Raw genomic sequence first — 15,944 nt, forward strand, 5'->3', positions numbered from 1 at the left:
TTAAAAAAAAAAAAAAAAAAAAATGTGTTTATAGACAAAGCGATTCTTTTAACGCTAGCTAAATAAATTTCTCTTAAAATAATATTTTTTTTTTTGTAATTTGTTAGTTACGTGTATTTTAATCTATTATTATAAAATAATTTTTAGGTCCATCCCTTATATATTATGGGAATGTCAATTTAATTCTTTTTATTGTCAACATTTGTATTAAACATTTGTATAAAATAGAAAATTAGATACTGGTTGGTAGCCAATTTTTGGATCAGTAGTTTGAAAATATTCATATTTTTGTACTTAGCTGGTAGAATTGCGGCTGAAATATAATTAATGGTAAAAATAACAGCATCTTTGCTTCAACTCTAGTTTTTAATTTAAAATTATAATAACATCCAAAGTATTGGTCCAAATGTTGGGAACTTAGTAATTTATAGATTTTTAATTGAAGTATTTTTTCCAAAATTTTATTTTTTTCAAAAAAGAAAATATTCATGTTTTATTAAGTTAAAAAATAAGCGCAGTGATGTTTTTAGTTTAGAATCATCAATCAAATAGATCTATTTGATAGAACAGAACATCATAGAAAATTTACGAAACAAAGTACTTTTCACTCCTTTTGGTATATAAAGATTTCTTGGTGTGGTTCAACCCAAGATAAAGGAAAATTATAAATTATTTCTTTAAATTTTTACTTTTATTATTATTATCAAATAATTTTCAACTCATAATATGAAGTATTATTAGCTATGACAATCCATGTTTAATAAGTGCGTATGATTCCCTAAACAAAATGCGTAGTACTACCCTAAATGAATTTTCTTCTTAATGTTCTTCTATAAATTTGGCTGTATATTATATTAGTCAAATATAATATATTAACGATGATAAACAACATTATCTAGTCGCGGTCAACATAAATCCCGTAAAGATATTTATCAACTTATTGGTATTTTTACTACCTTAAAAATAAGACAAATAGAATTATCTATAAGTAATTAAAAAAATTTAGTGTTTTTGTTATACTAAATAAATTCTAAATACCTACAAATAACCTAAATAACCTACAAAAGTATTTTGGTTTGATGATACCAATTTAGTAGCATGAGCGATATTTTTTTAAATATTTATAAAATATGCATATAATATATCTAATGTATAACCGACCCCAAGTAGTTGGGATTAAGACCAAGAAAAAAAGATTTATAAAATATATATTTTACTTTTGGAAAACTAAATATATATATAAAACAAATTATTTAATTTCTTTACTACTTTTGAAAACTATATTTTTAAAAGATAAAACTAATTTATTTTATATTAAAATGTAGAAATTTATAATATTTTTTTTTGTTCTAGGGGACTTTTTTAAAATTTTATATTGGTAAATAATCCGTTTAGTATACTAAAAATGACGTTTAAGTACAACTATAAGTGTGAAACTAAAAAACTATAACTTTATTATTAATTATTAAAAATGTCTATTTTGCGCCTATACATAACAATTGTGCCTATTGCATAAAATTTTATAAACGTGAGATTTTTAAAAAAAAAGTGATCTTATATTATAACTTTTCTAGAACGTTAATTATTTATTACTTTTTTTGATTAATTAATCCAAAAAATATTTAATCGAGAAGGCATGATATTTATCTTCAAAAATTAAAATTTGCATAAGATAGCTTTGGTTAGATTAATCAAACCAAACCAAACCTACCATTAATATGCATTTAATCTACTGTAAAATTGACAAAACTGATAAATCATTTTTTAGAAAATAGCTAACAGATAATGGCAGGAGAAAGCATAATGAATAAATTTGATTTAATTTTATGTTATTTAAAGTACTAAATTAATTATAATGATTTATAATCAATATCCTGTATTTCTTTTTCAGATATTTATTATGTAGGATATAAATCCAAGTATGAAATTAATCTATTAAAACTAAAAAAATTAAACAAATTTGTTTGCGGCAATTGAGATAAAAAAAACAGCATTGTATTGCAAATAGAAAAAGGAGGCCATGGGCGTTGCCGATGATTTTGCTCCGAGCTTTACGCAGAAACCTCAACTGCGTCAAGAAGATGAGGGTAATCGATTAATTTTTGAGTGCAGATTATTAGGATGTCCCAAACCGGAAATATCATGGTTTCGGGGAGAGACCCAATTAACGGAAGATCATAGGACTATTATGAAAATCCAGAGCATAGGAACCAATACGTATACTGTAATATTGGAACTAGAAGACGTCGTAGAAATGGATGCCGGTCTATACAAAGTTAAAGCTAAAAATAAGATGGGAGAAGTATCAGCATCAATAAACCTGAATTTTAGCCGTGAGTAACACATGAAATTTACCAAAATTCTTTAAATATCAGTGAAATATTTGTTATAAAATATAATCAATTTTGTTATCTTTCACTAAATGCTTAGTAAAATATGACTAATTAATGGTCATCTTAGCTTATCGTACTTTGAATGAAATTATTTTAAAATTTATGATATTTTTATATACTTCAATATAATGTATTATTCTTTATCTAAATATGCAAATAACTTATATAATTTTAACTTGAACTTTATATATACACTAAAAACAAAGTAACACACCCTTTTGCACTCACAGTGTGACATTATCGTAGTGATTAATATATTATACTAGCTTCAATTAAATAATTGAACTTATGTACTAAAATAAAATGATTACACCAAATCATCATTTATAATGATTCTTTTTAAGCATATTACATGTAATACAAATGACACATTTAAATTTATAAATTAAATACATGATTATTTTAGTTTCGATGCGAAGCTGAGAAGGTATTGGTTTTACTAAGATGTGTTTTTTTTTTTTTTGTGTCTGTTACCACTTTTTCTCAGCTCTCACCGAACCGATTTCTTTCAATGATACGTCAAAAGATCACAAATCGTATCTAGTCGAAGACATTACCCTTAAAAATTGAAAAAAATTCCCTCGTTCCCCGTAAATGGGGGAAACCTTCAAAAAAATTACAAATTTAAAAATCGCTAATTTTCGAAATTTTTTCAATTTTTTTTACTTAAAAGTGCCATAACTTTTTCAAAAATGAACATATCAATATAATTCTTTTTTATATAGATGCATAATATCATTACCTTTCATTTGGTATATTTTTTTCATAAATTTAACCCTTAACCTGCCCACAAGGGGGGATTTAAAATGACAACTTTTTCACAAAAAATTAATTTTTTTAACTTAAATTTTGAAAATGTTCCGGAAGGTCTGACACTTTTATATATATCTTAAATTAAAGCTAATGTAATATGCTTTATCATGAAAAAAAAAAATTTCGGACTTTATCTTATCTTCATGGTGAAAATGGCTACCGAATGCTATTTTTGTGTGAAAATTTTCGATTTTGTATTTTCCATTTTTAACTTTATTATGCTATAACTTTTTGAAAAATGTATGAATCATTACAATTTTTTTATGAGAAGTAGTATTTATATAGATCTTTCATTCGACATACTGTTTTTTTAAATCGGACCATTTCCCTAAATACAGGGGGGATTCAAAACATAAAAATGCATATAGAAAGTAGAACTTTTTCAACGTAACTTTTGAAAGTGTTCCGGAAGGTCTGACACTTTTATATATATCTTAAATTAAAGCTAATGTAATATACTTTATAATGGTAAAAAAAAATTTCGGACTTTATTTTATCTTCATGGTGAAAACAGACATTAAACTTAATAAAAAAAATACGATTTTTGTAAAAAAATTCTTTTTTATATTTTTAACTTTATAATGCTATAACTTCTCGAAAGATGTATGGATCAATATAATTCTTTTTTTTGTAGATGCATGATGTCTTTACCTATCATTTGGTATATTTTTTTTATAAATCTGACTTTTTACCAGCCTACAGGGGGGGATTCAAAATGACAACTTTTTCACAAAAAATTTACTTTTTCAACTTAAATTTTGAAAGTGTTCCGGAAAGTCTGACACTTTTATATATATCTTAAATTAAAGCTAATGTAATCTACTTTATTATGTAAAAAAAAAATTTCGGACTTTATTTTGTCTTCATGGTGAAAATGGCTACCAAATGCTATTATTTTGTGAAAATTCTCAATTTTATTTTTTACATTTTTAACTTTATAATGCTATAATTTATTGAAAAGTGTATTGATCAATACAATATTTTATGAGAAATAATATTTTTTAATAATCCCTTTTTCATTCGACATACTTTATCTTAATCAGGATGTTAATAAGGAACTAGCAGATCATGTAGCTTTTGATATAATCCACCAATTTTTTAAGATTAAACACTATCTAAAGATTTGCATCGAAGCGTTTTTTTTTTGATAGTGATTTTAATCACTGTCAGATATCATTGATACTTGATCCATCTATGCCACGTCACGACTGTGCCGCGACTCCCCTGTGCTGGGTTTTTTTTAATAATTTATTTCAATAAAGTTTATGAAGAAAACTGAGGATTAACGATATTTTTACAAAGCTAGAAAAGAAATTAAAATTGTTTAATATGTTAATTTTGTTAAAATTAAAACATTGTTATTTTTAGGATAAAAAATAATAAAACGATAAAATTTATTTTTTATAGTATTCAACATTTAACACAATTTTTTAATTGTTATAAATACGTCTTATGATGTAAAATTCAATTTTGACCTTCAATTTAATTTTTAGCAAATACAATTACAATAATTTGTACTAACAAAACTTTTGTAATTAAATATGTACATTAAAATTTCTATTAAAGCCAAATATAAGTTTTAATCTATTGTATTGATAGAAAAATATATACATTATTTCAACATTTTGTAGAGAGGTCCGTTTGATTTTAGAAAAAAAAATTATGTTATCCTATTCATTTTTTTATTTAATGGTAAATTAGCAGCAACAATAGCTGCTCCTAATACACTTCCATGTTCAGGGAGTCGTAGGTCAAATGGGAAAAGTCCTTCAGTCAACTGTTTAGCTTTTCTTCCCATTATTTGAGAGTACTTATGATGTTTTCTAAATACATTTCCATCAACTGCAATGACAGTCCGTTCTGTTCGCTTTAAACGCTGTAAAAGGCTGGCCACACCGGCAGCAACCAAATGAGCGGATCGTACGGTGACACATTCACAAGCGTAACGAAAAAGTGCACAATCTATTTCTGATGGATTGATTACTCCTAAAATATCGACTAACACATCTCGAGCTCCATGGAATATACCCGATCTATTTGATTCTGCCATTGACAAATGCTCAAATTTCAATTTGTATGGAGTTTCCATGAACCGGTTAATATTACCATTAAACAAAGCTTTTTCTTTAGCCATTTTTAAAGTCACTAATCGTACTAGCTCTCCCATATACATACCTAATACATCGAAAAATCTCTTTTAAATAAATATTATTAGCTTATGGGAAAATTTCATGAAAAGCTCTTTTTTTTAAATTTTTTTACAATGTGAATGAATTAAACTTATTATTTTATATTTCAGTCTTTTAAAAATAGTTATAAATAATGTTATAACTTTTTATTATATTTATAAAAATAATTGCCTGAGACCATTTTTTCGAAAATTTGCTTCCCAGGTCTAACCGAATGTTTATTCAAATGTATGTCATATTTGGTTAAGATATCATTAAGTGAACCATTTTCTCCTAAAGCTCCCCACTCTGTATTTATTAAACAATTTTCTGAATTTGACGTCCCTTGAAGCGAATCAATATTGATGGATTTTTCAACATAACAACAGTTACTACCATTACTTATAATTACTGCCATTCGAGTAGCAGGCTCATCTACTAAGCTCGACATAAGAGTTCCCGTAGAATTGTTTAACACTCCAACGACATCTGTAACTATCCCAGTCCGTCGAAGAGAATCACGCATTATAGCTACTACATCTTTACCCACTACATCAGGACACTTGAAACCTTTAGTCCATTCGACCAAAGTGGCTGAGTCTAAGGTAGTATGTTCAGTGGGAAAACTGAATGTCAAAATTAATGGAAGCCCTGCATCATAAACGTCAAGGCGCTTGGCAAAATTTGCCATGCGTTCAGCAGCATTATCAAACAAGTGAGACCCGGGAGCAGTTTTTAAATAACTTTCTACTGAGTATGAAGAAGAATGTTTGTTTAATACTCGTTGATATAATCCAGTTTGATTATTTTCTGATAGGGTTAATAATATATTCCGATTTTCCAAACTTCCTAATTCTATTATCAAAAATGTCCCTATTTCACGGCCAGTTGGCATGGTATCAATATACGTATTCCAACATTTTACTGTCGATTTCTCTCGCGTTTTTTCGGACAACCCTAAATTTATTGATGTAGTCATGCGGCGAAATACGTCTGTCAGCTGATCAGTAGTTAGATTAAACTCACGACAAACGTCTTCGGCCACTAATCTTTTTTTAAACATTTCCATTTCATTTTGCTTAATGCTCCATTGACGGATATTTTGGACCGATTTACAAATCGTTGAACCACATAGAAATATGTGTTTTCTCAGCATTTTAGTTATTAAAATTATTATAGTTATAAACTAATTTTATTTCCAATAGATAAGAATAATATAATTGTTTACTTTAAATATTCCTATTAACGATTACTATCATAACACATAACTTAAAAATATCGTTAAGGCCAAAATTTCATAAGAAAAATATTTTAAAAATAGTCTACATAATTTATGCTTGAGATTAGCTATAAGATATAGTTGAAAATTATTAACTATATGAGGAGGTTTTACTTATAAAATTATATGAGTATACTCTTTATGTATATTTATTATTTCAATTGACGATTTTATCTTTTATTATATAATATTCTATAGGAAAAAAACTAGCCTAAAAATTTATGAGTTCTATCCGTTTATTTTTATCATCGGTGTAAACCTTCACATTCATCCTATTTTATTATAGAATATTTATAGTTGAAAATCTGGATAAATAAAATTTTGTTATTTACTTTAACTTACAAATTTTAAAGTAATATAGAAATTTACTTAGTTGTAAGATAATAAAAGTTAGAATTTTATTCAAAAAGAAAACATTATGAAAAACGTTTTTATAGTTTTTAAACGAAAATTTTTGTCATAATATAATCATAAAACCAAAAATATGTGATATCAATTAACGTAAAATATCATTAAACATAATACAACTTAAAACATAGAATAATTTTTATTAAAACATAAATAAATTTTTTTCAAACGTTATATTTAAAAAAAAGCACGTAAAAAAAAATAGTCATTTTACCATAAAAAAACTGTTTTTGGCAGAGAATTATGTTTAGAAACCTTATAACGTTAAATTCCAAAACTTAATAAAGTTAAAACAATAATCGAAAAAAATTTAACAACGTTTTAATATTAAGCATAAAAATTGTATAACGTTTAAATTCCGAATAACATTAAAGTTTATACAAAAAAAAAAAACATTAAAATTAGATAAGGTAACGTTAAACAAAAAAAGAATTATTTTAATCCAACCTTTAATTTTATTAATTTTTAAACTTATTTTACTAATTCTTAAAATGTTTGGTTTTCAGCTGCTGATGAACCTCATGAAAAGTGAGTAACAATATTGCAAATTATTGTTAGTTATTATAAAATAAAATTTTTATTTCAATTCAGATATCATATTAATGTAATGTTTTCGTATTTGAGAAGGCAAAAAACTTTAATTATTGATCACATTAATATTTAGATTATCATATATATATTTCTTTCTCTTTCTTTCATAGTTACTTACTATTTTATTTTATTGTAAGTTTACTGTCATTATAAACTAAAATTTATTTTATAAATATCAAAAATTATATTTTAAGTATATTGAAATATTTAATTCATCCACTCCAAACACGAGTTATGTTTATTGGTGTGGTATCAGATCTTTTATTTTTATGTTATTTATGTTGTTTGTAATTTTTTATTATATTTGATGAAATAAATTTACTATTATTATTATTGTATTTATATATTATTTTAATTTTATTCATAGACAAATTGATGGTATAGCACCAACATTTTCTAAAAAACCATCTATTAAGCAAGAAGACGAAGGAAAAAGACTTTTATTTGAGTGCACTATACAGTCAGATCCACGTCCAATAATTTCTTGGGTTCATGACGGAAAACCCGTAATTGATTCACCTAGACATAAGGTAAATATAAAATGCATTTAGCTTAATATAATTTAATTTATATACAAAATTTTGATCATTAAATTAAAATAAAACATTTTATATACAGCAATATGTAGATAAAGATGGACATTCCTATTTAGCAACTCTAGAAATAAGAAATGTCACCGTCGAAGATGCTGGAAAATATAAAGTTACAGCAAAAAACGAGTTGGGCGAAAGCAACGCTACAATCAGTCTTAATTTTGACAGTTAGTATTCATTTATATATATATTGTTTTATTTATTTTTCTTTTTGATACGTAGTCATGTATATACTGTTCCAAGATTTGTCTGTTTATTGTTTATGTAGTACAAATTGAAAAAAAATTTTTATGTAATTTGACAATTTTATTTATTTTCTTTGACAAAAAATTGACTTGTAAATATGTTTTTTCTGTAGTTTGTTTTCGTTATAATCTTATAGAAAGTATCCTTCTTAAATGCTCTTTAAACTTTATTAAAAAGTATCTAGAATGCATTAAATGTTATGAATAAATGTTTTCTTTTGTGGTTTACTCAAATTGTAGTGTATTTTAAATAAGTATATTTATATTTATGTATGTCTGTGTGTGTAGTGAATCTAGAAATTAAAAATGTTACAAGTTTTTTGTCAAATAATTGATGTTATTTTTACATTAATTTATTTAATTATAAATTTTCTTCACTTTTTAAATTTAGTTAATATTGAATTACCTCCAAAATTAAAAACCTATATTAATTCAAATCTTTAGGTTATTATTTTGTTATGAAAAAATTAATTAGAATTTAAAGTGAAATATAGATGACAAAATTGGGATTATTAAAAAATAATAATAATAGTTACACTTATTATATGATTAAAAATTGTGTTAGCTTTTGATGTGTCAATTATCTTGAATTTATTTTTTTATCTCTATTTTAGTTTATACTTAATATATTTGTTTGTGCGTGTATCAGAGGCTTAATGTTCATCTCGAATTATTTTGAATGATTTATAGTTTGCTGTGTTCTTATTATATATTAATAATGTATGTAAATATATAAATAGCGCGCAATTCCCTTATTAGTAAACCCTTCATTATTTGAACAATGATGTCGGAAATATTTAAAATATAAGTTTTAGGAAGATGATTTTTATTATCAGTGTAAGAATAGTACTAAGTCTATTTAAGTAGAATCATCAACTATATTTAAAACTATTATAGTGATGTTTTTTTAAATATTAAGTAAAACCGTGTCGAGCTTTAGGCTTTTAGTGAGTTTTCGCTTTAGGTGACGAAGCCCCTGTACCTGATGACGGGATTAAGCCCACATTTACCGAAAGACCCATAATTACACAGTCTGAAGATGGTAGTATTGTTATTATAGAATGTCGTCTGGTAGGAGATCCAAAACCATTAGTCAAATGGTAAGTAATTAATTTTTAATAATTAAAGAACTGTTTAAAATTTATTTATATATATATTATTATTTACAGGTATTATGGCAAAAAATCCATATCGGGTAATAGGTATTCCTCTTCGCTTGATGTAGATCAAAAACTGTACTATTTGGCTAAGATGGAAATAAAAAACCCTACTGTATCAGATAGTGGTGAGTATAGAGCCGAAGCGATCAACGTTCATGGTAAATGTATCGCTACAGCAATACTGAATCTAAATGAAGAAGCTGGTGATCTCAAGTAAGCAATAAATAAATAATAATTATAATTAAATTATTAAATAATTATAATTTTTAAATATTTCATTGACACGTTAATATTTGGGTGGATATTTCAAACATTTAAATTTTTGAATTGCACAAACATTTTTTATTGACAGTCCTAGTCATCATAATACAGAATAGAATCCTCATTTTAAACACTAGTCTTGAAATTGAATACTGATAGATAATTAAAAAAAACAAGTATTACTAAAAAAATAATCGACCCTTAACCAAAGTTTCAACACTTAAAATACGCTAATAAAATTTAATTAAAATCAAATCAGGTAAAAGTCATAATATAGTATATTATATAGTTATTCATTTCTTCGTTTATTTACCAGGAAATAATTTCGCCCAAATTAATTTTCAATTATCTAATTAATTTTTTTTTATTATTTTTATAATAGGATGGAAGATTTAATTTAAGATTAAATTTGTATAAAAAAACCTACGAAAACTTTAATAATATATTGACATTTTATACAATAGGTTACCAGAAGGAAAACAACCAAGATTTCCAAAAAAGCCAATAATTCATCAAGAAGGTGATGTTCTAGTAATGGAATGTGAATTAGAAGCAAATCCTATTCCTGAAATTAATTGGTTTCATAGTACAAAACTTATGTCGGATTCCGAAAAAATTAAAATGTCAAAAAAGATAGTTGGCAAAGATCTGTTTTTACTTAGATTAGAAATCACAAACCCAACAAGAGAAGACGGTGGAAATTATCGCTGTAACGCTTGCAACTTGTATGGCGAAAGCAACGCAAATATATCATTAAACTTCCAAGGTAGTTATGCCGCTCCCTCAAAAAAAAAGTTTTGCATCAAAAGTTTTGCACCAAGCTCCATGCTACATCAAATCAAATATTGAACCTAAATTTGCCCATTCTACACTTAAATACCCTGCGCATGCTATTATATAACAAACCAATGATTTATACTTAAATTATTTATAATTTTTTATCATATTTAATACATTTATGTACTATGAATTATTTATAGAACAGTTGTTCGGTAGGTAGTGAATGTTGTTTTTTACATATTTGGCAACACATAATTATTTAAAACATTTAACATATTTTGTTTCAATTATGATTCCAGGTAGCGATGCAGGTTCTGGGATGGCACCATCGTTTATCGAAAAACCTAGAATTATTCCTAATGAAGCTGGAACACTTATAACGCTCAGATGTAAATGTACAGCTAACCCTAAACCCAAAGTTACATGGTACAAAGGTACTAAAGTTGTAACCGAGACATCAAAAATTAAAATGCAACTGAATGGAGAGGACAATACTTATGAAGTCCTTCTTCTTATAAAAGTAAAAATTCATCAAATTTTTGTCAATAATTTATAAAAAAATATGTGTATATAGGATCCAATTGGCCCTGATAGTGGTACCTATAGGTGTAATGTTCAAAATGAACATGGTGAAAGTAATGCCAATTTGAATTTGAATATCGAGACTGAACCAGAACCAGAAGGTGATCCACCAACATTTTTGGTGAAACCTAGGATACAATCAAAAGAAAATGGAAAACTTATAGTAATGGATTGTACGGTAAAAGCTAATCCTAAACCAGACGTAGTGTGGTATCATGATGGCAAAGTACTATGTCAAAGTTCAAAACTGTCATGGAGAATTGAAGAAAAATCTGGTTCTTATTACATCTGTTTAGAACTTAAGGTATTTGTTTATTATAATACTATATTATCAAAATTTATATTATTGAACTCTTTAAACTTATACTATAATGTGATGACTGAATTTATCTCAGAACCCAGGCAAGGAAGATACTGGTTTGTACAAATGTAGTATAAAAAACGGGAATGGTGAACTGAATGCAAATTTAACACTCAATATTGAAAGTGAGTAATGTAAACGTTAATTTCGATATACAACTAATATTTTTGTATTAACCTAATATTGTTACTAATATTATTTTTAGTAATACCTGTGATCAAAGAAGTCCCACGTGTTGTCACGATATCAAAAACTAAAAACGTTGTCATTGAGTGTCGCATCCAGTCCATATTTGAACCCCAATGCACCTGGAAGAAGGACAACACTATTATTAAGGACAACGTTTCAAGGCGTACAAAAATCGAACGCGTGAAAGATGTAAAAATTTAGCACATACGATTTTATAAAAATTAATGTAATTATTTGTAAGAATTTTTGTGCATTAATGATTTTATATATTCTAGGGAGAATATTTGGTCCAGTTGGAAGTAAACAACGCTTCTTCTACTGATAAGGGTTTATATAATTTAATTGCCAAGAATGAAAAAGGTGAAGTTGTATCTACCCCAATAGAAGTCAAAGAAGTTACTGAAGATAAAGAAGAAAAACCAACGATTGGTCAAAAACTTCAACCGATTGTGAGTATATCTGTTTCGAGAATCGTATGGTTGTTTTAATGAGTGTTTTAATGATTAACATTAAATTCATTATCAAAAACTAAACCATCCATAACCTAAACAACATTTTAATGATATATTTAACTAGTTTTTTAAAAATCTTATATTTTCCTTTTACCTTAAGTCACTTATACTAAGATATAAAATATTATAAAATCAAATTTCACCAGTTTGAATAACAGGTAAATTAAAAATAATGTATATTATAATAAGTTCATAGGGATTAAAAGTTATTTTTAGAAAAAATATTTTTATATTCTTTATATGAATGAACAAAAATTTATTGTCGTCTATTCTTTGTTATCTTTTGACTTATTTCTGATAAACATTGCTGGGCCTATACGAGGATACTGACCATCGTACATTGTCCAGTCATCTACTTCCGGATTTTTATCCTGATCTTTTTTTAACTCATCTAGAATCATTCTGCTTTTGAATTCTAAATCTTTATTTGGTACGTATCTCATTTTCTCCGCTTCATTACATACTTCATTTCTAGATTTTAAACCTTCCGTGGCGTCATTTTCCATTTAATTTTAGTGCTATATTTAGTTTATCAATTGGTCCACCAATGGTGGTTTATTTAAATCATTTTAATTTATTCAAATTATTTAACTATTAGATTAAAAAAATAGTTGCCTAGATACACGAAAAAGTTTAGAAAGACAAAAAAGCCATGTTCTTTTTCATTAACAAATAATAGTTATGTTACTTGCTGATCATATGTCAGAATATTAAAAATTAACATTTGTCGATAAAAGGGTTATTTTTTAAATTCTACTTTATAGTTGTTTATTAATGCTATTTTGCTAAAAAAAAAAATAACAGTTCTTCACCCCGAAAATTCCAAATTTTTTCAATTGATTTTTTAAATATTTTACGATGCAATTTGAATTATTGAATAATATTCACTATCACATTAAGTAAAATTGTTGACAACACCAAATGAAATTGTAAATAACACTATTCACTTTATTTAAAATCATAAAACTACGTGTCGTTTATTTATTATGGTAAACTATTTTGTTGTAAAATTATATTTATTTTATAACTCATAATCCTCTTTTATAAATTATTATTTTTTACGTAAATATTACAATATTTGACCAGAAATCGACAATTAGTATTATTTTTCCATCATACTTGAAAAACACAATATGGTCACTGCTAAATTCCTATTCAATCATTCAAAATTTAGTAACAACTCACTTTATGGAAAATATTAAAATGATTTCTTTTATGTTACAATATAGAATATAATATTGTATAATATCTTACGCTTAATCTAACAAATTATAAAGTTGTGCTTTCTGATACTTTGGTTCAATCGCTGTGACATTTATTACATAATACTATGAGATTTTACTTTAATATAACGCTTACGAAGATGGAAAATAGTTATGTCGAATAACCGCAATGTATAAAGTTGCTGATATAATCATGAATTTGAAATTGATTTTAGTGAGTAACTAATTTGAAATATATCTAAATGGGATTAAAACTTTTACCACAATCTAATTTAAATGTTTTTATTTCTGAAAAAGAGCGCTGAAGTAGGAGAAAGAGTAGAATTTGTTTCTACTTTAACGAAAATTGACAAAAAAGTCACCGTCACATGGTACAAGTAAGTAGTCTAAATGATCGAATAAATATTTATATGTATAAACTATGTATTGATAAATTTTAAATTATGTTTTAATGAAAATTAGAAACTCGGTTGTAGTAAGAGAGTCTTCGGATACAACTATCAGTTTTGATGGTAAACGAGCAACCCTAGTAATCAGCAAAGCTAAGTTGTCACACAGTGGAAGATATCGAATTGTATTCAGAAATACTTTAGGAAGTGACGAATCATATGCTGAACTTGATATCTCAGGTAACATGTTTAAATAAGCCAAATAATTTTTTAATTTTATATTGCATATAATAATTTTTGTTTCTCTAGAAAAAATGGAGGTTGACGAGGAAGAAGAAAAGGTAAAATACTTATTATATGGTTTTCAATAGTCGTACATATTTTTAATACTTAATAATTTTTTTAGAAAGAGGAAACAAAAGAAAAAACAACAAAAAGAAAGTCATCAGTTACAACTACTAAAGTATATATATATATAAATACTTTTATGTATTTATTAACTAACTGTAAGCACAATTTAACTCAATGNAATTTTTTTAGAAAGAGGAAACAAAAGAAAAAACAACAAAAAGAAAGTCATCAGTTACAACTACTAAAGTATATATATATATATAAATACTTTTATGTATTTATTAACTAACTGTAAGCACAATTTAACTCAATTAGTATTATTTTACTAGAAAACCGTGGAAACTGAAGAAAATGAAGATACTCCTCCGGAAGAAAAACGAAGGGCTTCTATCATAAAGGTAATACTTTTCAATCATAGATTTAAACTATTATGAAGTTTTTTTTGAATCATTTGTGTTTTTATTTTATTATAGAAGACTACCGAGATGACATCTACAACAGAAGAAAAAGAAAAGAGACGATCATCAATTTTAAAAGTACTTTTTCTTTTTTTAATATTATACTTTTTAATTCATTTTAGCTTCAATTCGTAGTTGAGAAGCTACTAGTTATACTCGTTTTTTTTTTTTTTTTGGTACAATTCACAAAAATACTCTACTCCTACTGGAACAATTTTGCTTAACGATACATTAAAATATTATGAAACGTATACATTTTGAGATTGCTTCAATTTGACGTATCTAATTGAAGCCATCGGTACCATAGTTTTAAGCAATTTCCTTCAATTTCAGTAATAAAGAAAAATTACATTTGTTATAAAACAATCAAAGATGATATTTTTAGTTTTTATTTTATACTGAAATTAATTTTTGAAAACTTAACGGATTATTGAGAATTTTTTATTAGTAACACTCTTGACATTAATTTTGCCGTGGACACACTTTTTTGAAAATTTAATTAATAACTTTTTTACAGTGTAAAATCATATCAACATTATTTTTTTCTATTTTTGTAAATGTTCTGAAAAAACCTGATCCTTTTAAAATTACGTCAAATTAAAGCTAATACAATTTATTTTAAGATAAAAAAGGAAAACTATACGAAAAATACATTTTTAGAAATTATCGGCTAAATATTCCAAAAATTATATAATTTTCGGTAAAAATGGCTGATTTTGTAGTCATTTTATTTACTTTTACTCTTATCCTTACTTTTATAAAATAAAACTTAATATCCTTACCTTAGATCACATCGGTAAAATGAATATAACTTTGAACCTCAATTATTAATTATCAATCCGAAAAAAATAAAGATGTACTTGCTCAGTTAAATTTATCAGAATAGAAAAGAAACTATTTTAAAAATTATTATTTTTTTATAATTATGCTTAAATCATAGAGCACAGGTTAAAAACATCTTAAAAATAACCATGAACAAATTTTGTAAAATTTTTACATAGCCGATTTATTTTATATTTCAAGTGGTAAATATTTTTGTTCTGCAGAAAACAGATAAAGAACAAAATGAAACAACAACACAAGAAGAAAATGAAAATAAAGTTCAAGAAAAACGCCGATCGTCAGTACTTAAAGTAATTAAAAATATAAAAATAAATTAACAAATAAAAAATTGTTGAAAATAATATG

At 25.5% G+C, this 15,944-nt stretch overlaps 1 protein-coding gene across 24 annotated transcripts in view; it reads left to right on the top strand.

Annotated features, from left to right (window-relative positions):
* The window catches only part of LOC126898537 (twitchin), an 84,728-nt gene that overhangs the window by 9,311 nt on the left and 59,473 nt on the right, over positions 1-15,944 (top strand). For 18 of the 24 annotated variants that reach the window (XM_050672651.1, XM_050672653.1, XM_050672655.1 and 15 more), the window contains exons 2-20: positions 1,892-2,333; positions 7,568-7,589; positions 8,020-8,182; positions 8,271-8,412; positions 9,455-9,590; positions 9,660-9,863; positions 10,376-10,677; positions 10,991-11,211; positions 11,266-11,577; positions 11,669-11,759; positions 11,840-12,012; positions 12,099-12,272; positions 13,856-13,935; positions 14,021-14,187; positions 14,257-14,288; positions 14,354-14,410; positions 14,628-14,696; positions 14,772-14,834; positions 15,803-15,889. In XM_050672651.1, coding sequence (XP_050528608.1) covers positions 2,021-2,333; positions 7,568-7,589; positions 8,020-8,182; positions 8,271-8,412; positions 9,455-9,590; positions 9,660-9,863; positions 10,376-10,677; positions 10,991-11,211; positions 11,266-11,577; positions 11,669-11,759; positions 11,840-12,012; positions 12,099-12,272; positions 13,856-13,935; positions 14,021-14,187; positions 14,257-14,288; positions 14,354-14,410; positions 14,628-14,696; positions 14,772-14,834; positions 15,803-15,889 — 2,808 coding nt within the window. In that variant the 5' untranslated portion in view covers positions 1,892-2,020. Of the gene's footprint in view, positions 1-1,891; positions 2,334-7,567; positions 7,590-8,019; positions 8,183-8,270; positions 8,413-9,454; positions 9,591-9,659; positions 9,864-10,375; positions 10,678-10,990; positions 11,212-11,265; positions 11,578-11,668; positions 11,760-11,839; positions 12,013-12,098; positions 12,273-13,855; positions 13,936-14,020; positions 14,188-14,256; positions 14,289-14,353; positions 14,411-14,487; positions 14,545-14,627; positions 14,697-14,771; positions 14,835-15,802; positions 15,890-15,944 lie in introns of all 24 variants that reach the window. The other 6 variants (XM_050672670.1, XM_050672675.1, XM_050672674.1 and 3 more) reach the window with 3 other exon arrangements.

Source organism: Daktulosphaira vitifoliae, unplaced genomic scaffold (genome assembly GCF_025091365.1).
Source record: "Daktulosphaira vitifoliae isolate Bord-2020 unplaced genomic scaffold, ASM2509136v1 Scaffold_2, whole genome shotgun sequence".
Classification (NCBI taxonomy): domain Eukaryota; kingdom Metazoa; phylum Arthropoda; class Insecta; order Hemiptera; family Phylloxeridae; genus Daktulosphaira; species Daktulosphaira vitifoliae.